The 16924-nt window shown below is 39.3% G+C and overlaps 2 protein-coding genes across 2 annotated transcripts; one reads left to right on the forward strand and one right to left on the reverse strand.

The window, feature by feature from the left end:
- The first annotated feature begins 4230 nt into the window (after positions 1 to 4230).
- On the forward strand, positions 4231 to 5869 carry LOC113493580. The gene is made up of 2 exons (XM_026871620.1): positions 4231 to 4715; positions 4936 to 5869. The coding sequence occupies exons 1-2, from the start codon at positions 4510 to 4512 to the stop codon at positions 5108 to 5110; spliced, it is 381 nt and encodes a 126-aa protein (XP_026727421.1). The 5' UTR covers positions 4231 to 4509; the 3' UTR covers positions 5111 to 5869.
- A 2895-nt stretch (positions 5870 to 8764) lies between these two features.
- LOC113492453 (phytanoyl-CoA dioxygenase, peroxisomal-like) lies at positions 8765 to 11720 on the reverse strand. The gene is made up of 4 exons (XM_026869899.1): positions 11482 to 11720; positions 10814 to 10987; positions 9607 to 9774; positions 8765 to 9125 (listed from the first exon to the last, which is right to left on the reverse strand). The coding sequence occupies exons 1-4, from the start codon at positions 11680 to 11682 to the stop codon at positions 8871 to 8873; spliced, it is 798 nt and encodes a 265-aa protein (XP_026725700.1). The 5' UTR covers positions 11683 to 11720; the 3' UTR covers positions 8765 to 8870.
- Between the last annotated feature and the right edge of the window lie 5204 nt (positions 11721 to 16924).

The following is a 16924-nucleotide window of genomic DNA, read 5'->3' on the forward strand; positions in this document are numbered from 1 at the left end:
ACTATTAGTCGCAGCGTGACGGTTTATAGCCTAATACCTTCCTCGATGTATGATCTATTGAACACAAAATACGATTTTTTCAATTTGAACCAGTAGTTCCTGAGATTAGCGCGTTCAAACAAACAAACAAACTTTTCAGCTTTATGTATTAGTATAGATGTATAGATATAGATTAAAATTTACTTATACAAATAAAAAAATATATTAGAACTAGAGGTAATAAAACAATTTAAGCAACTAGCTCTATAGTTAAACAAAACAAAATGAAGCATAACTTTAAAACCTTGAACACAAAAAATAAAATAAAACAAACAGTTCAATAGTTGGTTCAATAGTTAATATCGAGTTTGATTAATGAATCGTCGAAAATGTCTTCTGTGGTGTGGCTGAGAGTTTAAAGCAATTCTCTAAAAAATATACCCTTTCTGCTATGGTTGTTCTGTACTCGGATTGACCGTTGCAGGCTGGATGGTCCTGTACCGTGGGAATTGCATCGAGCGAGACATCGAGACCTACTGGCGCTGGCAGCGGCCGCGGATGAGGATGCTGATGTCGAAGTACTTCTCCAAGTACGAGAACACAACGCGCGAGTACGTGGGCTACGCGGGGGACGGCAAGCCTGGCTTATGGAGCTGAACATTGCTGGCTCATTACTACAGGACAATTCAAAAACTTTAACTGTAAATCTGAAAGCCTCAAACGGATTATGTTAATTAAACGAGAATAATAACAGCCAAACATAGAATACTAGCAAAATAAAAATATTAGTAGTAAATGATCAATGTAAATAATAAAAATAAAAGTACAAAATGCATCTAATTCAATGGACTTAAAGTTATAGAAGATACGAAGATAGAAAGTCTTGGAAACCAATTTATTCAGAGAACTCCAAGAAATCGCGGAATGACAGAAATTTGAAACATGGGAATCGTAAATAGTAAGGATTTCATATCTAGGAGAAAAGTGGATGAAGCAACAAGCAATTCCAGGAGGAGCAATAATGGGCATGTGTATCAGGCTAACTTATTGCCTATGCATATCAGAATTATCAGAAAATTACATATTAACATATTAAAACAGTTGCTGGAATTTAGACCTGCAACTATGTGCATAATAATTCAATCTTTGAAACCCTAGTCCACATAAATAGTTAGACCTTTGTTAAGTCCTAGCTACCGCATTAGGTAAAGTAACCTGTAATGGTAGATTAGTGTGATAATTAAATAATAAATAAATAAATGATTAGTTGTTGACTAAAACATATTATCTAAAACTATATTTAGTAAAGTAAGACTATTCTGTAACTGCGAGTGTTACTTCTTGGAATAATTTTATTCCACCTATTGGATTTCATACCACTTTCTTTCAGAATTTGGCAGAACTTAAACGTCACATTTAAAAGTTATGCTCCTTGTTATCCGATGCGCATTACACTTGATTGCGTGATGGCTAAACCTGGCTGGACACTAAGTATTGACTCTACTGTCGTGTGCTAGCTGACGCGATACCAGCTGCTGCAACTGTACACAGCAGCTAAACTCACAAAGAAGTACCACTTTATCTGGCCCACGAAAAAGCGAAAAAGTGAGTATTAATGATATGTTAACCTAGGAATATTCTGTGATTTTGAATTAATAAAATCATTTTTGAACCACAATACATCCTGAACATTTTGATTACTAGTTAACACCCAATTATTAATTTTTGAGTATAATTTCAATTTTCGTACAATGTGTAGTCAAGGCTATTGGATTTGCATTGTAACTTTGTACTAATGAAATGTTTTTTTTATCGAGCGTCATTACGGAGCGGTGCTGCGGTTGGGCGGTGTTCAACATGCGTACATTTTTGTTGTTGTATTGGCTGTGTAAGTGATATATTATGTACCTCAGACGAATGACATTTCTATGAGGGTTAATTTTTATTTAAATTAATTAATAATAAAGTCTGTACCTACTAACATATGTAGTTTATAAGCTCCTATTGTTACTAACCAATATTTCGGATTATTTGTAATCCGACAATTAAATAAACTGATTTAAATTGAATTGAATTAATGTTGAAAATAGTGGTATGAAAAAAAATGATATTTGCCTAAAGTACTTCGATTCCTTTAAGCTACACCTTTCCGTTAACGCTAGGAGAAATGTGATTTTTTAAATGTTCAATATAGACAAAAGCATGTACTTGAAACAGAACAACGACCAGCTCGCTGAGCTGTTCCAGTGAAACACCTTTTATCGAATCGACGGTTGATTGCCGTCGTCGCTATCGCCGCCATATTAAAATCTCTTACTGAAACATACATGTTTCCCATGTGGTTTAGCGATTTACCTAAAACATAGTAATGTGGCAAAATAACAGGGCAGTTGCCCCTCCCTAGAAGAGCGGCTACTGGTAAATTTACCAGTACAGAATTTTGTAGTTCCTATATGACATATGAGACGACTTGAATCGGAGAAATAACAATAAAACGCGAATGTACCTATGTGCATTCGGCCTCGGATTCGGCTAGATCACCGGGTTTCATTGAGACGCTACTTATGTTCAGCGCTAGATTACTGATCACGGGCCTGTGTTATCCTCACCGGTTGGCTAGCGACCAGAATCTTTCTTACAATCGATCACTGACTTGTCCGAGACACTCTAAATATTAACGTAAAATCTGAAAGATCACGCTTGATAGAGTCAACTATCCTGCCCTGTCCTGCCTCAGACCGTCTTACGTACCGAAAAGTTCCAACTGCAACTTGAAACTCGCTGGTCAGAGGACCACTACCTTCAAATCCAGTTCCTATGTGGAAAAACGTCTGATGAAACTTAAAACAACGGATGAGAGAATTATTATCTCCTCTGAAATCGAGACACTCAATGAAAGCTTATACGGAAAATAGTGCTGAGCGCAAACGACAAGCCGAGCAGTTATACCCCACCAGTACGGCCAGTAAGCAATACTGCCAGCAGTAATGCTTAAAGCTGGTGGGACTCTAAGCCTCAAAGTGGATAACCTATTAAATCTTCTTCAGGGCATTACACCGACAGCATGGTCTTGTTTTTCAGGAAAGGTTATAAAAGCCTTCTGGATAACTACAGGCCTATCTCAATCCTGAGCCATGTTTATATAATATAGTTGTTCTTGAAATGTCGACTCCAACTAGCTTATAAATAACATGTAAATAAAAAGTTTTGTCGTCCTTTAGATACTTTTTTCAAAATAAATTATTTAATTTTATTTCATCAATCAGTAGGAAATGTTAATAAATAATATTTAAGAAAGAAGATTCAAATTTAGAAAAGAAGGATTGTGGCTACGCCCTTGGGAGAGCCAAGGGCGTAGCCTCAAATTGAAATTAATGCTGCCACAATTCTAATGCATTTTTATATTTATATAATATATATTTAATTAAAGCTTCTAAAACAATTTGCCTTTCAGATAATATCAGGATAACCATGATTGACGCTCAATTTCCAGTAAAAACAAAGAAGACTACAAAACCACCAAGGTAAGGCGTTGTCGTGTCCTGTCTTATCAATACTGTCCTTGTGACATCTGTCTGCGTACTGTTGCAGTTTTGTCTAATTAGTGTTGTTCGTCTAGCAGTATTTTATTTACTTTTTAAATCAACTCTCGCACAAAAATCATTAGCTCTTGTTTTGCAGTAATCGCACAGACATTAAAATTCTAAAAACTAAACTGACTAAGACTTAGAACAGTCACTAATCGAGACGACGATGATAAACTTTTTTTTTTGGTTAGGCGGGGAATCCTCATGGACCCGCCTCCTCGGGGGACGAAGTGGGTAGTGTCAGACTTTTACTGACTAAACCTGAACCGCCGTACAGCGTCCCCGTATTTAGTAGGTGCGCGGGCATGCATAGCATTTCAACACGCACCGACTGCGGGGCACCGTCGGCTAATAGACGCCGACGGCTTCCTTCGTCTCGGAGGCCGACGTGTAGAGAGCGTCGGCCTCTCCACCTGGTACTAGGACCACATCCACTGCACAAAATGTGCTCCTCCGTTGGGGTCCTATAAACAGACGACAAACACCCCCGTGCATGTCGCCTAGGGCCTTAGTTAGGGTGGGAGAGCGCGCTCATGTACTGCTCTGTGCCGCCCCATCCGACATCTTCGTATTTGTGGAGTGTTCGAGTCGTTCTCCTGCGCGCGCTCCGCTGCCTCCTTCTGGGATATAATGGTCCCGCAGAAGAAGGACAGCGCATCCCACGCTGTGCGCCTGCTGAGGGCAGCAGCGACTACAGCCGACAGCGAGGCGACAAAGGCTAGTGTATGCAGTGCGGTGTCATCTTGATCACCGCACTGATGGCACGCAGTCGTCACCTCTCTAGACGATGATGAACCTGCACGCCACATAAATCGATAATATAGCTACAATTCCCTATACCATTCCGTAGAGTCTTCAGTCATCCTAGTCTTTAAGGTTTGATTTTGTTTGATATGTATCGAACAAATGTTTGCATTACAGAACAAAGTCCACACCAAGCACGATGAGCTTACAACAGTTCTTGGAGCAGGAAAAGAATAAAAAGGAGGAAAAGTACAAGTACGAGTACAACCCGAGCTGGGGCATGCAGCCGTATTGGGCGGGCGGTGAAGACATGCTCTCAACCTTCAAGGAGGACCCCAGCAAGAATATCACCACTACCAAGGCACCCATGGTCTGCGGCGAGGAGTGCAACTATATACTGCAGAAGTATAATATACCCTTCACATACATCACGCTTAATAGCAATCTTTTGCGCCTTGTATTCACTCTACCTTTTAGTATAGAGTGAATGATTGGTAAGTCATTTAGTGGGGTCCCGAAAACATCCTTGACGGCTACACATTTTGAAATATGTGTAGTAACGTGTTTATTTAAAGTCACTTACACAACAGATAATCCCGTATAGCACAGTCGTTACTTGTTTTAGAATAAAGCACGTGTGTGCTCATAAGACCGACTATAATGCTGTCAATGGCTGCACAGGCGAAGAGTGTTCAGGCAAGCCAGGAGAGAATATAGACGTTGGGTTCAAAACCTTCAACACTTACTGCGAGTACCTGGACGCCGCGTGCCAAAACGACTTCACTGAGGGCCGTACGTAACTACTGCGTCGCTTATTTTAAGACTGCAAGTCGCCAAGTGCGAGTTGGACAAGAGATACTGAGGGTTCTGTACAAATGGGCAGAAGAAAACCTAAACGGATATTAGATAAATAGCATTGTGGGTATCCATCCTAAAATTCATCTGAACCTCGAACTTTATTTTTAGTATTTGTTGTCAGTGTTAACAGACAACAAATGGACGGTTGAAATTTTTACAGCTAGAGACAGATGAAATTTTGACGGACGGACGTACCGACAATGGAACTTCAGTAATAGGGTCCCAATTTTACCTCCAAAATAATAGTTAGTAAAACAACAAGCCCAAACAGTGGATACTAATTATGATTATTAACCATAACCCAAAGCTCAGTATTTGAAACAGCGAGCCTTTAACAAGTACGTAAATTAAAAGAAACTAGTTATATTTCTAAATTATTAGCTAATGCGTCATAAAAGTTTTTGGCTTTATAATAAAACGCTCAGAGGACTAAATCTTCTTGCGTCTGTAGATCGCATTCAGCGGTATGGTTTGTAGATATGTAAAATGTACATATTTTCAAATGTACAATACGTTCACACTGATTGCATGCAATACACATATTGAAAAGACGAAGTGATGCACTGTCTAGACACTTGACACTTGAAGTTTTTCATTAGTTCTCTATTGTCATTGTCAACATTGTCTAGTTGAGGCTAGAATGATGACAGCCGTGGTCGAGTGGCGTACGCACCGGTTTCAAGGTGTCGCTAGCTCTGAGGTCCCGGGTTCGATCCCCGGTCGGGTTAATGTAAAAATTCTTATTTCTACCTTGTCTCGGGTCTGGGTGTTTGTGGTACCTTCGTTATATCTGAATTCCATAACACAAGTGCTTTAGCAACTTACTTTGGGTTCAGAACAATGTATGTGATGTTGTCCGCATTCATTTTTTTTATTTTTTTATTCCAGGTTGGGTTTTGGTCTATGCTGGAAAGTGTCAAAAACAGGACAGTATGTTCCTACCTTTGTGGGGAGACAAACAACCAATTGAAAGGATGAAAAAGTACCTCACCGAGTTCTATTCTAGACATCCGAAGACTGAGAAATTTACGACAATCACGCAGGCTTCACCCAGCACAACTAAAAAGGAATAGATAAAGATTAGAATGATATTTTCGAAAGTATTTTACAAGATGCAGGCACACAGGCATAGATATACAATAGATGACACAAGTATCCCGATTTGTGTTGAAGCGGGCCGACTTTTTAACCACAGAATTTACGCATAAAATATTTTTAATACTACATACCTGTGATAGGAAATATGTTCTTACCTTTGGGTACTCGAAATTTTTGGGCTATTGCAGTTAATTATCACGCAACGCAGCATTTTTTTAGTCTACGCTGACGTCCGTATACAACAACAGACGCGCGCAAACTACGAGCAGCGGCGCCAACCTTGACGCTTGGTCGGGGTTTGGACACACAATGTACATGCATTTGCGCCATCTATAGTATATCTATATCTGTGCCCAGGCACTAAGGTTTTCGACTCTATTTATTCTTGACGCTATCGATATTGTAGGCAATAAACATTAACTACGAATCATCCCGGGTACCGTTTGAAAAAACAAATTGACTGTGTGATAATATTTTGTTGATCCAAAAATATTTGTTTAATTGTTAATTGTTTTTGATACGTTCACCTTTACTTTTATTAACATCACTTATATTTAAAAGTGTCACAAGTATTTACACATGAAAACTTTTTCATATCAACAAAGTGCTTAGGCTGTATACACGATAGGCTGTTTGCAGTCGGTGGTCCGCGCGGTGGCGGCGGCGTGACGAATATTAATGGTGTCCCCACGGGAGCCATCTTGGGCCCCACGTGAGTTATAGCGTCTACATCGGCACCGTCTGCGCAAACAAACGGCGTGGTGCAATTTAAGGCATTACGTATGTTTGCAAGCTGACCGGGACAAATGGGTTCATATCGCCTCCGCCTTGGTCTTGCGACTTTACATTGAACTATTACATTGCATTCTTCCATAATTTAAGCAAAAACCAATGAAAATGAATGATTAAAGAATTCGTTTTTAATATATAGTATACCATTCACCAAGTTCACCAATAAAAATGGAATGTCATATTTACAAAATCGTAAGTTCTATAGCTCAACATCATAAACGTACTAACAAGAGCCTGTGATCAACAGTTGAGGAAAAGTAACATTATTTTATTCTTGTCGGCCAACGAAATAGTTGTCGGGGTTTTTGTTATAAGCGCCGAGTAATGGCTGGTCATACATTAGAGCTTTATCTGCGGGCGCGCGCTCTGTGATCGAGGGTCCTCCACTGCGGGCCCCGGCCTGGCCTACACTCTATACTTTTTCTGATATCCAACTTTTCCAGCTTAGGACGGCACGCTTTCATTCAAAATGTTGGCCCTAGACTTTAATTAAAATGTTAAAAAAAAACTATTCAGAATTGTCAGAATTCATTTTTTATTTATTTATTATCACCGGCACCACTATCTACGCGATACATTTACCGATTATAAAAAATAACAGCAATATTTAAAATTATATAAAAATAATATTGTAAAGCTGTATCTGTTGCGTATAAATTGATTTAAGTCTTGTATTATTCAATTACAATACTTGCTATTTTTAGCTAAGATTGTAACATTTGCCAAGTAGTTGACTAATGTACAAAAATAAGGAAGTACAGTAAAAATCCATGGATATAAAAGATATACTACCTCTTCCATAAGGTAACGAATTTGCGGCTTAAGCTAACAAATCCTGTGCGGAGTGCATGGCCCGTGGCTGGGGCCCGCGCGCCTGCCGGCCGACATTCATCGTTCTCTGCTTATCTCGCACTCACCGCCTCCATTGTCGGAGGTGCGACATGACAGACGTGGGCCTTTTATCACGTTTATAATGCTCATTAGCCAGGGATGAACAAAAACAACGGGCTACCGACCTCCGTTGATAGAATACTGATTACTAACCTAGAAGAACCATCCGTTTCGTGTGTTTTTTGTGTGAGCGAATTGCGAACACTCAACATTAAACGGCCAGCCTTCAGTCACGTCCCCGCCATGGTAAGGATAAGAATGCGTAACTAACGGATTCTGATTGTACTGGCTCGGATCCTGTCAGAATATTTCGTGTTCATTTTGGAGTATTTCAAATATATTGTTCGGTGTGCCGACGTTATTTTTTGCTTCGACGCGGAGCTTACGTAATGTTTTCATAAGTATTTATGTGAATACTGAAAGGATGAACTTATTGGTAACAAAAAGGCATCAGCTCTTAACTGAATTCCAGTGAATTTGGGATATAATAGCGTATGAAAATCAAGATGGAGCCCGAAAAAGAATCTGGCCGGCTTCCATTTACTTGAAATCCAATCAAATATTTATTAAACGAAAAAATATCAAGTGTTTCAGTTCAGATGATTTTTTTGCATCTAGTTATGTCTTGGAAAACCTTACAACCTTAATTCAGGGCAATGATAACTGAACCATATGTATCATACTATTGTTTTCAGAAGCGACTGCTAGAACTGTTGGTTTATTAGGAAACACGTGTTTTTAAATCAGAGTTTTGAGTTTTTTTTCACGTTGAGTAGTACCTTCAATACGTGCAGGAAAATTAATAGCAAGAATAATAAAAGTATATTACTATAACTTTATTTGATATGGGGGTGAATGATTTTTTAAGTCACGAAACGGTCATTACGAGCACGTAAAAGGTCATTAAACCATAGCAATGGTTTAATGACCTTCGAATCTCTTAGAAATGCTTGCATCCCTGTTGACATTGACGCCTCTGAGCAGCCAGCCCTGGCCGGGCCTGAGGGGCTGCTCGCCCAGCGGCGTGTCGTCCGCGGAGGCCGCCTGCAGCAGCAGCATGCGGCGCGGCCGGCTGGACGTGTTGGCGGGGCTGCCGTGCACCAGCAGGTACGAGAACACCACGACGTCACCACGGCCCGCGATCACTGGAGTGGCCTTGTCTAGGGAGAATTCTGCCTGAAATGTCATTCAATCATCAGAATTTAAGCTAGCTAAGTATAATATTTGTATTTTTTTACAGTATTTAAGCTCCAAGCGATTGATCGATTGATTAGGATAAGTATTTGTGTGATCTACGAATCCTTGTTTTCAGCTTATTTGGCTTGAGGGTTTTTGCAGCCTCCAGTGGGTGAACGAATAATAGCAAAATATTTTTAAAAGCCTTTCGTCAACTATGATAGATGGCGTTGGCGTCGAATTAGGTTGCGTTATGTTATCGTTCACACTTTTCTCCACAAACCAGCTGAGATCAGGACGCTATAATTTTGGCAAGAAACAGCCACCGTTACACTATGATTATATTTTTATAGAGCGTTTAAAAAATGAGAAAAGAAGGTAAAGGATGTAAGGCTTTTAAATTCTCCCAAAGCGTAGGTACTGAACTAAAAGCTAGGTAGAAGCAAAAACTGGTTCGTGTTCAATAAAAGTAGTGGTGTACCTGATCAACGTAATGGAAGTTTGACTCAATAGCGCCCACGTCATGTTGGGGACCTAGTTTATGGGAGCCGGGGTACACGAACAGGCCTCCGTTTTCAGGACCCGCGGCGTCCAGATGCAGGAAGGCCGCCACCATGGAGTCCTTCTCATAGGGGAAGTAGTGGTAGTCCTGGTTATACAAAAATAAATGTGTAGGTATATATTTACCATTCGCATTACTTAGCAAGATTACAGAAAGTACTTAAGTTTGACTGTAACCTCAGCTTAAAGTGCTTTAGTTTCTAACTTAATATTCAGGTTAGAGAGAATCAGGAGAAATATGGAATTGAATTGTTATCAAGGCATTTAGCTCAAAAAGTACATACTTTGTAATACTGAATTAGAATCCACAAGTTTTTGGTAAAAACCGGTATAAACAATCCACTAATCTTCCGCTCAGATAAAAATATATATAATCCATGTGAGCTCCAACCGCCGGATGGACGTGGGAGTAGTTTTTCCTTTGGAGGTCGAAAAATGGACGCAATAATCAGTGGCGAAAGCGTAACTGTTGTTAAGGATAGATTGACGGCATTCCACGTAATTGACGGCCCGCATTCAATGGAACGAAGAAACGTATTGTGGATATATCTCTAGGAGGTAGAGGGCGCGACCGGGCGGGAATGTTTCATAACAATCTCTGTTTGGCTGGCTGTTCAAAATATAGATAAAGGGCGTTGTTTCTATTAGTCTTCATGACATTTTGAGTACTGACACAAAATTTGTTCTTAAAAGAGCTTTTGGGTTTTCCCCCTTTATGAATAACTAGCTTTTGCCCGCGACTTCGTTCGCGTGGACTTCAATTCAAAAAATTGTAGCCTATGTGTTATTCTGATGTATAAGCTATATTGTGGTAAAGTTTCATTCAAATCCATTCAGTAGTTTTTACGTGAAAGAGTAACAAACATCCATACATCCATACTTACAAACTTTCGCCTTTATAATAGTAGTAGGATCAAAGTACTGATTGAAGTCCTGTATCTGAATGCATTCGTTAAAGGGATTCTTTGATGAGATGTAACGCTCGATTTGCGTCCGAATGGGTTACGGTACGACTGAAGGTATTCCTCTGGGGACTCTGCCGTTGAAAAGTTGGTTCGAGGTCGCACCGCTAACATACGGTGGCGTTGTACAGGTTATTATGTAATTGAGAATCTTTCTGATTTTACCTGATGCATGGGATACGCGGCTCCCTTTTCCGGAGGTTTATAGTGAGCCTTGGTGTGATGCAGAATAATGTTCTTAGTCTCCATTACGTCCTCCAGCGCGTCGAGAAGGTTCTTGTTGAAGAGGAACGAACTGAACACCGCGTGATGGTACTGCAGGTTGTGGATGCCTTTAACCTGGAAAGAGTGGCCGTGGAGTCAGATGGATGTATGATGTATACGTAGCTAAGACTTTTTTCTTTTAAGTTACAAAACTTTGCAAAGCATGCCATTAATTCATACTACACACATAAAGGGATAAAATTCGAGAATAAGTTAGTACAATAGGTCAGTAATGATGGCAATGCAATAGGCGGGAGCCCCACAAGTGAATCATTCGTTGTAACATTCGCAGAAGCGCGCGCCCGATGAAACCTCCATAAATTGGGCCGAGTGACATCTCTACAACAGTTTGCCGAGGCCGAATACACTGCTCGCTGCTCGGCCGCCGCGTAATGTGGACCTAGCTTTATTTGTCTTCTATAATATTTATTGCACATAATGGTTAGTTTTATTACCGTTTTGTGCGCCAGAAACACATCGTATTTGCACTTGTGTTGCACACCTACATTATGCCAGTCACTGAGTTATTTTAATTTCCTACATGCAAATGACTAGTGTTAGGTACTAACCGTAAACTCGGACGAGTTCTTCCTGTCGTCCGCGTCAGTGCCCACCCAAGAGCTCTCCATCTTCTCCTGGTTCTTCCTGGCGAACAGCTTGTCATATTCTTCCGTGATAGCAGCCAAATCTGCTTCGCACAAAACGTTCTTTAGAATTATGTAACCATTCTCCTTGTAGAAATGTTTTTGTTCTTGAGTGAGGCGACCCATGGCTACGTCGGATGATGACTGGTGAATAGCTAAATATATCAATTCGTCGGTGTTTTGTTAACATTGCGATAAACTAAATTAAAAATATTATTGTAGGTTATCTTTTGTTTTTAAAGATTTCCTATCAATTAAATATATTATGTAATCGTAATTAGCATTTTTATAAAAACGTTTGTTAATTTATCTATCAGTTCATAACACTGAATGTCAAGTTCTAGTCAAATCAAATTTTCGGGAGCAATATGAATTCCGTACATTACGACTTTAATGTTTCCATATTAACTACATAAACCATCTGTTTACGAAACATTACGATGATGTACACATTCCAACGAACGATTCAGGCAGCATACATTAACGTTCATGTTAGAAATAGATGCAAATGTTTGTTAAGTTAAGCAGAGTACTAACTATTAGCGTTTCAGAAAATCGTTAGATTCAAGTGAGGCACGCATTGCCGACACCTAGGACGCACACCACCATGTGGAAAAGTGGCGGCCACTGGTAACATAATTATATTACTCAGATTTAGGGCCTGCATGGGTGCAGCGGGTGGAGATAATCTAAACTGTACAGCAGTAACGGAAAAGTTTCACTACACACCGATGTTACGGTTTATCTGTTGGTAAAAGTTTTCAATAAAAAAAAACAATTGAAAGTGGGTCCATAAAACGAATTAGTTTCTTAAAAAACAATGTTTTCATACCAAAACTAAAAACATAAACGAGTGTTGAAGATAATTATTTTAATTATGAACACTGCGGCTTATCATAAATACAGTTGTTTATGAATTGTTGGTTGTTTTAAACAATGAGTAACTAGATTCTGTAACTGCTTTCAATATAGATGTATGGTGACATTTATAACGAAATATGATAAAAGTTCGTTTTGACATCTTCAAGTCACGTTTGCTTTCTACTTAATAATCTGTTGGATGTATTGGGAATGTGCTCTGCATGCAGCGCGAGGTCCGCCGCTGCGCGCTCCGCATCACACACGCACATGCGTCACGTTTTTTATCACCGTGTGACATTGACCCTGCCCTTAGATTACAATGTTTGTAATTAATATGTTCGGCTCTCAGTATCTCGCCACATTCCGTGTCAGCTGCTCGCTTGACAAGCTGGAGTGTCTGATGATTTATTGTTTGACGGATTTATGTTTCTGCGTTTATCATTTTTATTATCTTTTTGCGTTTATAAATCAAGTCCTTGTCAATACGGTACACCTGGCTGTTTCATAGAGGATTTAACGAATTGGTCATTCACTTGGCCTTTTTAACATGGACCCATAGTGTAGACAACAAAAAACGTTATTCAAAACAGAATATCTACAGTAAACATGTTGCAGCTTATTTATTATTAAACGCTACACCAAAATACACCATACTTTATACTGGTTTAATAGCGAACAAAAATAATAAACTTAAAGTTTGTGATAAATAGAAAGCCTGACTTCTTGTTGGGGACATCGTGGAGTCGCCTAGTTGTTGTAGTTTATAACTAACTTGCTTCATAAGTCACGGTAATGAAATGCAAAGAGAAACATAATGAGTCCGGTACATTGTGTCCAAGTCAAGAGACTGGGAGCGGGCTGGAACCTGGTCATACTGAACTTGTTCACTATAATAGATAGCACTTTACTGTTGTCATCAAAAACCTTCTTTTAAATCACTAATTATATATAGGTACCGTATGTAATAAAAATGTTTAGTTATAAAAACCAGAAGCATGGGAACGAAGGAATTTGTTTAATGAAGTGCTCAACCAGTAAGTCAGATAATAAGTTTATCTGGTACTGGTCGAAGGCTTCCATACCACGTTATCATCAGCTGATCACTTGATATGGAATCCCTGTAGTTCGAGAGTTCCTCAAATAGATTTTCACTGTAATAATTGCTGCAGTACAATCCAAAATGGCCGCGTTTTACATTCTTCCTTTGCTGGTTTCTTGATACTTTTTTTATTATTCTTACAACTTTTTCTTTCTTATAACGATTTGCTTTACAATATTCGATCTCGGTCAATACCCAACATGCATAACATAAAATGTTTAACCAAGTTTCACGAAGACGCAAACAATTCAATTTTTCTTTAGAATTGAATTTTTGGATACGGTTCGGCAGTTTGCGAGTTATAATGATGTTGGTGTGCCAAACGCATTGCGGCCGCTCATGCACAATGCTGCGAGATTTATATCTCAACATGATGTGACTAACAACTGCTTTGTGAAACTCGAATTTGTAAGGGATTAGAAGATTCCAATGTCGTACGGAACTTTTAAAGATTTCCACTTGATTGGCGAAACCATTTCTTGTTATATTGGAAATTATTATGTGTAGATATTGTGAAATAAAGCAGTGCTTTTGTGCAACTGCGTTCAAAGACTCGTTTTGTGTTGGAGCCTATTGAGGTTCACTGTTGGACATAGGCCTTCATTATGTTGCCCCATAGTATACAGAAAACTCGTTTACATAATAAAATAATATACCACAACTTTCATACAATGCCGTGGATGACGTTTGACGAAGCTTCTATATGAGTACTAGATACCTGATGAACATACTTACATAATTCTAAATACATGCATAATATGGATAAATTACACCCAGACACGGAAGAAAAGATCGTGCTCATCACACAAACATTTGTCCTGGGTGGGAATTGAACCCACGATCTCGGGATAGCGCTCAGTGCCTCAAACCGCTGGACCAATAGGCAAGTCAAAGTTAAAGACTTAAGCAGTTAAGACAATAAATAGCTAAAAGAAACATTTTACGATAACTTTTTCTCTTTATTATTACAAACTTTTTTCACCTACTAGCAGTGTAATTATTCGTCTTTGCTTTTCTGAATTTTGATGAAGAAACTTCTTTGTATGTTCACGTGGCCGCCTTCAACTAACTGTCTATATTTTACTCTGTTACTATGATAACAGTATCTCGCAGTTCGCTAAGAGTGTTGAATAATGAGGTTAGGAAGTTAGTGCTGGAAGATATCCTACCATTCCATGTTCCTTGTGTATTATAAGCACCACGTTGCGTCTTAGTGCCATGACTAATTAAAAGAAATATTCTGACTGGCCTGTTGGTCTAGTGGCTAGTGGCCTAGACTACTTATCTACATATAATGTGTATGTATATAGGAATATTTAGATACGTTTTTCTGCTGTCTAGTACTCATAGTACAAGCTTTGCTCAGTTTGATACTATATGGATAGGTGCGAAAGAATAAAACAAAATAAATTAAAAGTGTTTGCAATCCCTAAACTATAAATCTATTGTAAACTAAATCGAAACACAAAACAGTTGACACTGTTTAGTTTACGTATTGCGTAAAGTGTTGGGTCGTGTTGGGGCTCGCCAATACGTCGCGTCGGTCTCAACGCTCGTGCCAGCGCAGCAGGTTCAACATACCTGGCGCGACCGGAGACAGGTGGCCAATACAAAAACAGAGCAGATTGCGAACAGGATGCCAAGTCGTTGACCTATTTGTACCAAGTGAACTATAATCCGGATATCTTTAAATACAATATTGTATGAACTCGAAAGCCATTGAGGCTTGCTGGTTGTTTACAACAGTTATTTGATACTGACTGTATGATTCAGACGATAACACTTTGCCTTCTACATACAACCAGTAGTAATATAAATGCGACCAAGTACATACCCTAAAGAGGCGGAAATATCTTGCATAGGTCAAGTTTTGCAAGTTCATCAGTAAGATCTGCTGCAACTGGTCATTATATGCAAAATCGCAGGAAAATCCAAAGGTTGCCGCACGAAAATCTCTTGGTTACGGAACATCAGGGAGTCGACCAGGATAACTAGTGAAACAGCAAAGTCAAAAAAACTTTCCAGTATTAAAAATGATGGGATACACGATGTGTCTAACAAGTTTGCTATCCTAGGTTAGTTAGGGCCAAGAGGAGCAGAATAGCTAGACTAATGGCAAGTAAAATACGTGTGTTAGCCAAATGCTGCTCGTTCGTTAGAAAGTCAAACAACACGGAAAGTAAGACGCCGTGCTTGAGAGAAAGACGCGGACCTTAACTTAGCTGACTGGGATAAGGCTGGCTGTTCACGAGCGACATAAAATTGCGACTGAAAAGTATAAATCAGATTTGTTCAATAAAATATTGTTCAACGATTTTTTGTGTGTACGTGCGTTTGATATGTCTCGAAGCTTATTTGCACGAATTTAATAAAATATTGCTCTGTATTAGGCTTTCCCTTTTTCAAAAGATACAGTAACACGTGCGTTTCGTAAATCGTGTAACTCGAATAAGTTATTCTGATTATGATGATGAAAATGTACTTGAGACGAGTATATGTTACATTACACTTGCGATAAACGTGCGTGTCAAACAAAAATTTCAGCCATATTCAATTCAGTCATATCCTAACCGACTAGTCTTGTTTTCGACGTCAGTTTTATCGTGCTCACAGAAAACTGTGTTTGCTAATTAGCTAGCGTTGGAAGCTGCGGGGAGCGCGGTGCGGGGAGCAGGCAAACAACGGGGGGGGGGGAAGAGGTGGCTCACTAGCAAAACTATTGTTTACACCCCTAATTAAAAAGTGTTCATCGCAATTATAATACTAATTGATGACCTGATCTGACATCCGATTCATTAGGATAATTACAAGGGTTCTTCAAAACCAGTAAGATATAAAGTAGGTATATATAAGTATTAATACTTAAGTAAACATATGTAACATAATCTGTTAACCACTTATCAGCTACTTCGGCATGCAGGCTGGACATCAACTCGAGTAATACGCAATTTCCGCAGGCCGGTCTAATTCGGTTAGCTGCGGAACCCTTCCTTTGACTGCGACCTGCTTGCTAGGCGGCTGCTGGGCAAACATCCGGCCAGTGACGTCATCATGGGGCTATCGAAGCTGTACTCCAGTAAACATACCTATAGAATAATTGCGAATTAAAATGGTATGGCGTCTCGATGGAAATTTTTAGTGAAACATTTTATTAGTCCCTATTAACTGAAAATGTTATAAATATTAGTTCAGTTGAACTCTTATTTGAACCTTTTGTTGAATAGTTAAACAATAGACATATCAAACGAGTTTCTTTTAAACCACTCCCGCAATAAAATAGGAAACCTTGTGTCGCGACGGTTTCCCAAACTTCAAGTCACATGCACAACGACACCCAGAATCAGGACAAGCATTCGTGGATCACACAAATGCTTGTCCTACGCGGGGATCGAAACCGTGACACGTAGC

This window comes from Trichoplusia ni, chromosome 4 (genome assembly GCF_003590095.1).
Source record: "Trichoplusia ni isolate ovarian cell line Hi5 chromosome 4, tn1, whole genome shotgun sequence".
In the NCBI taxonomy this organism is placed as follows: Eukaryota; Metazoa; Arthropoda; class Insecta; order Lepidoptera; family Noctuidae; genus Trichoplusia; species Trichoplusia ni.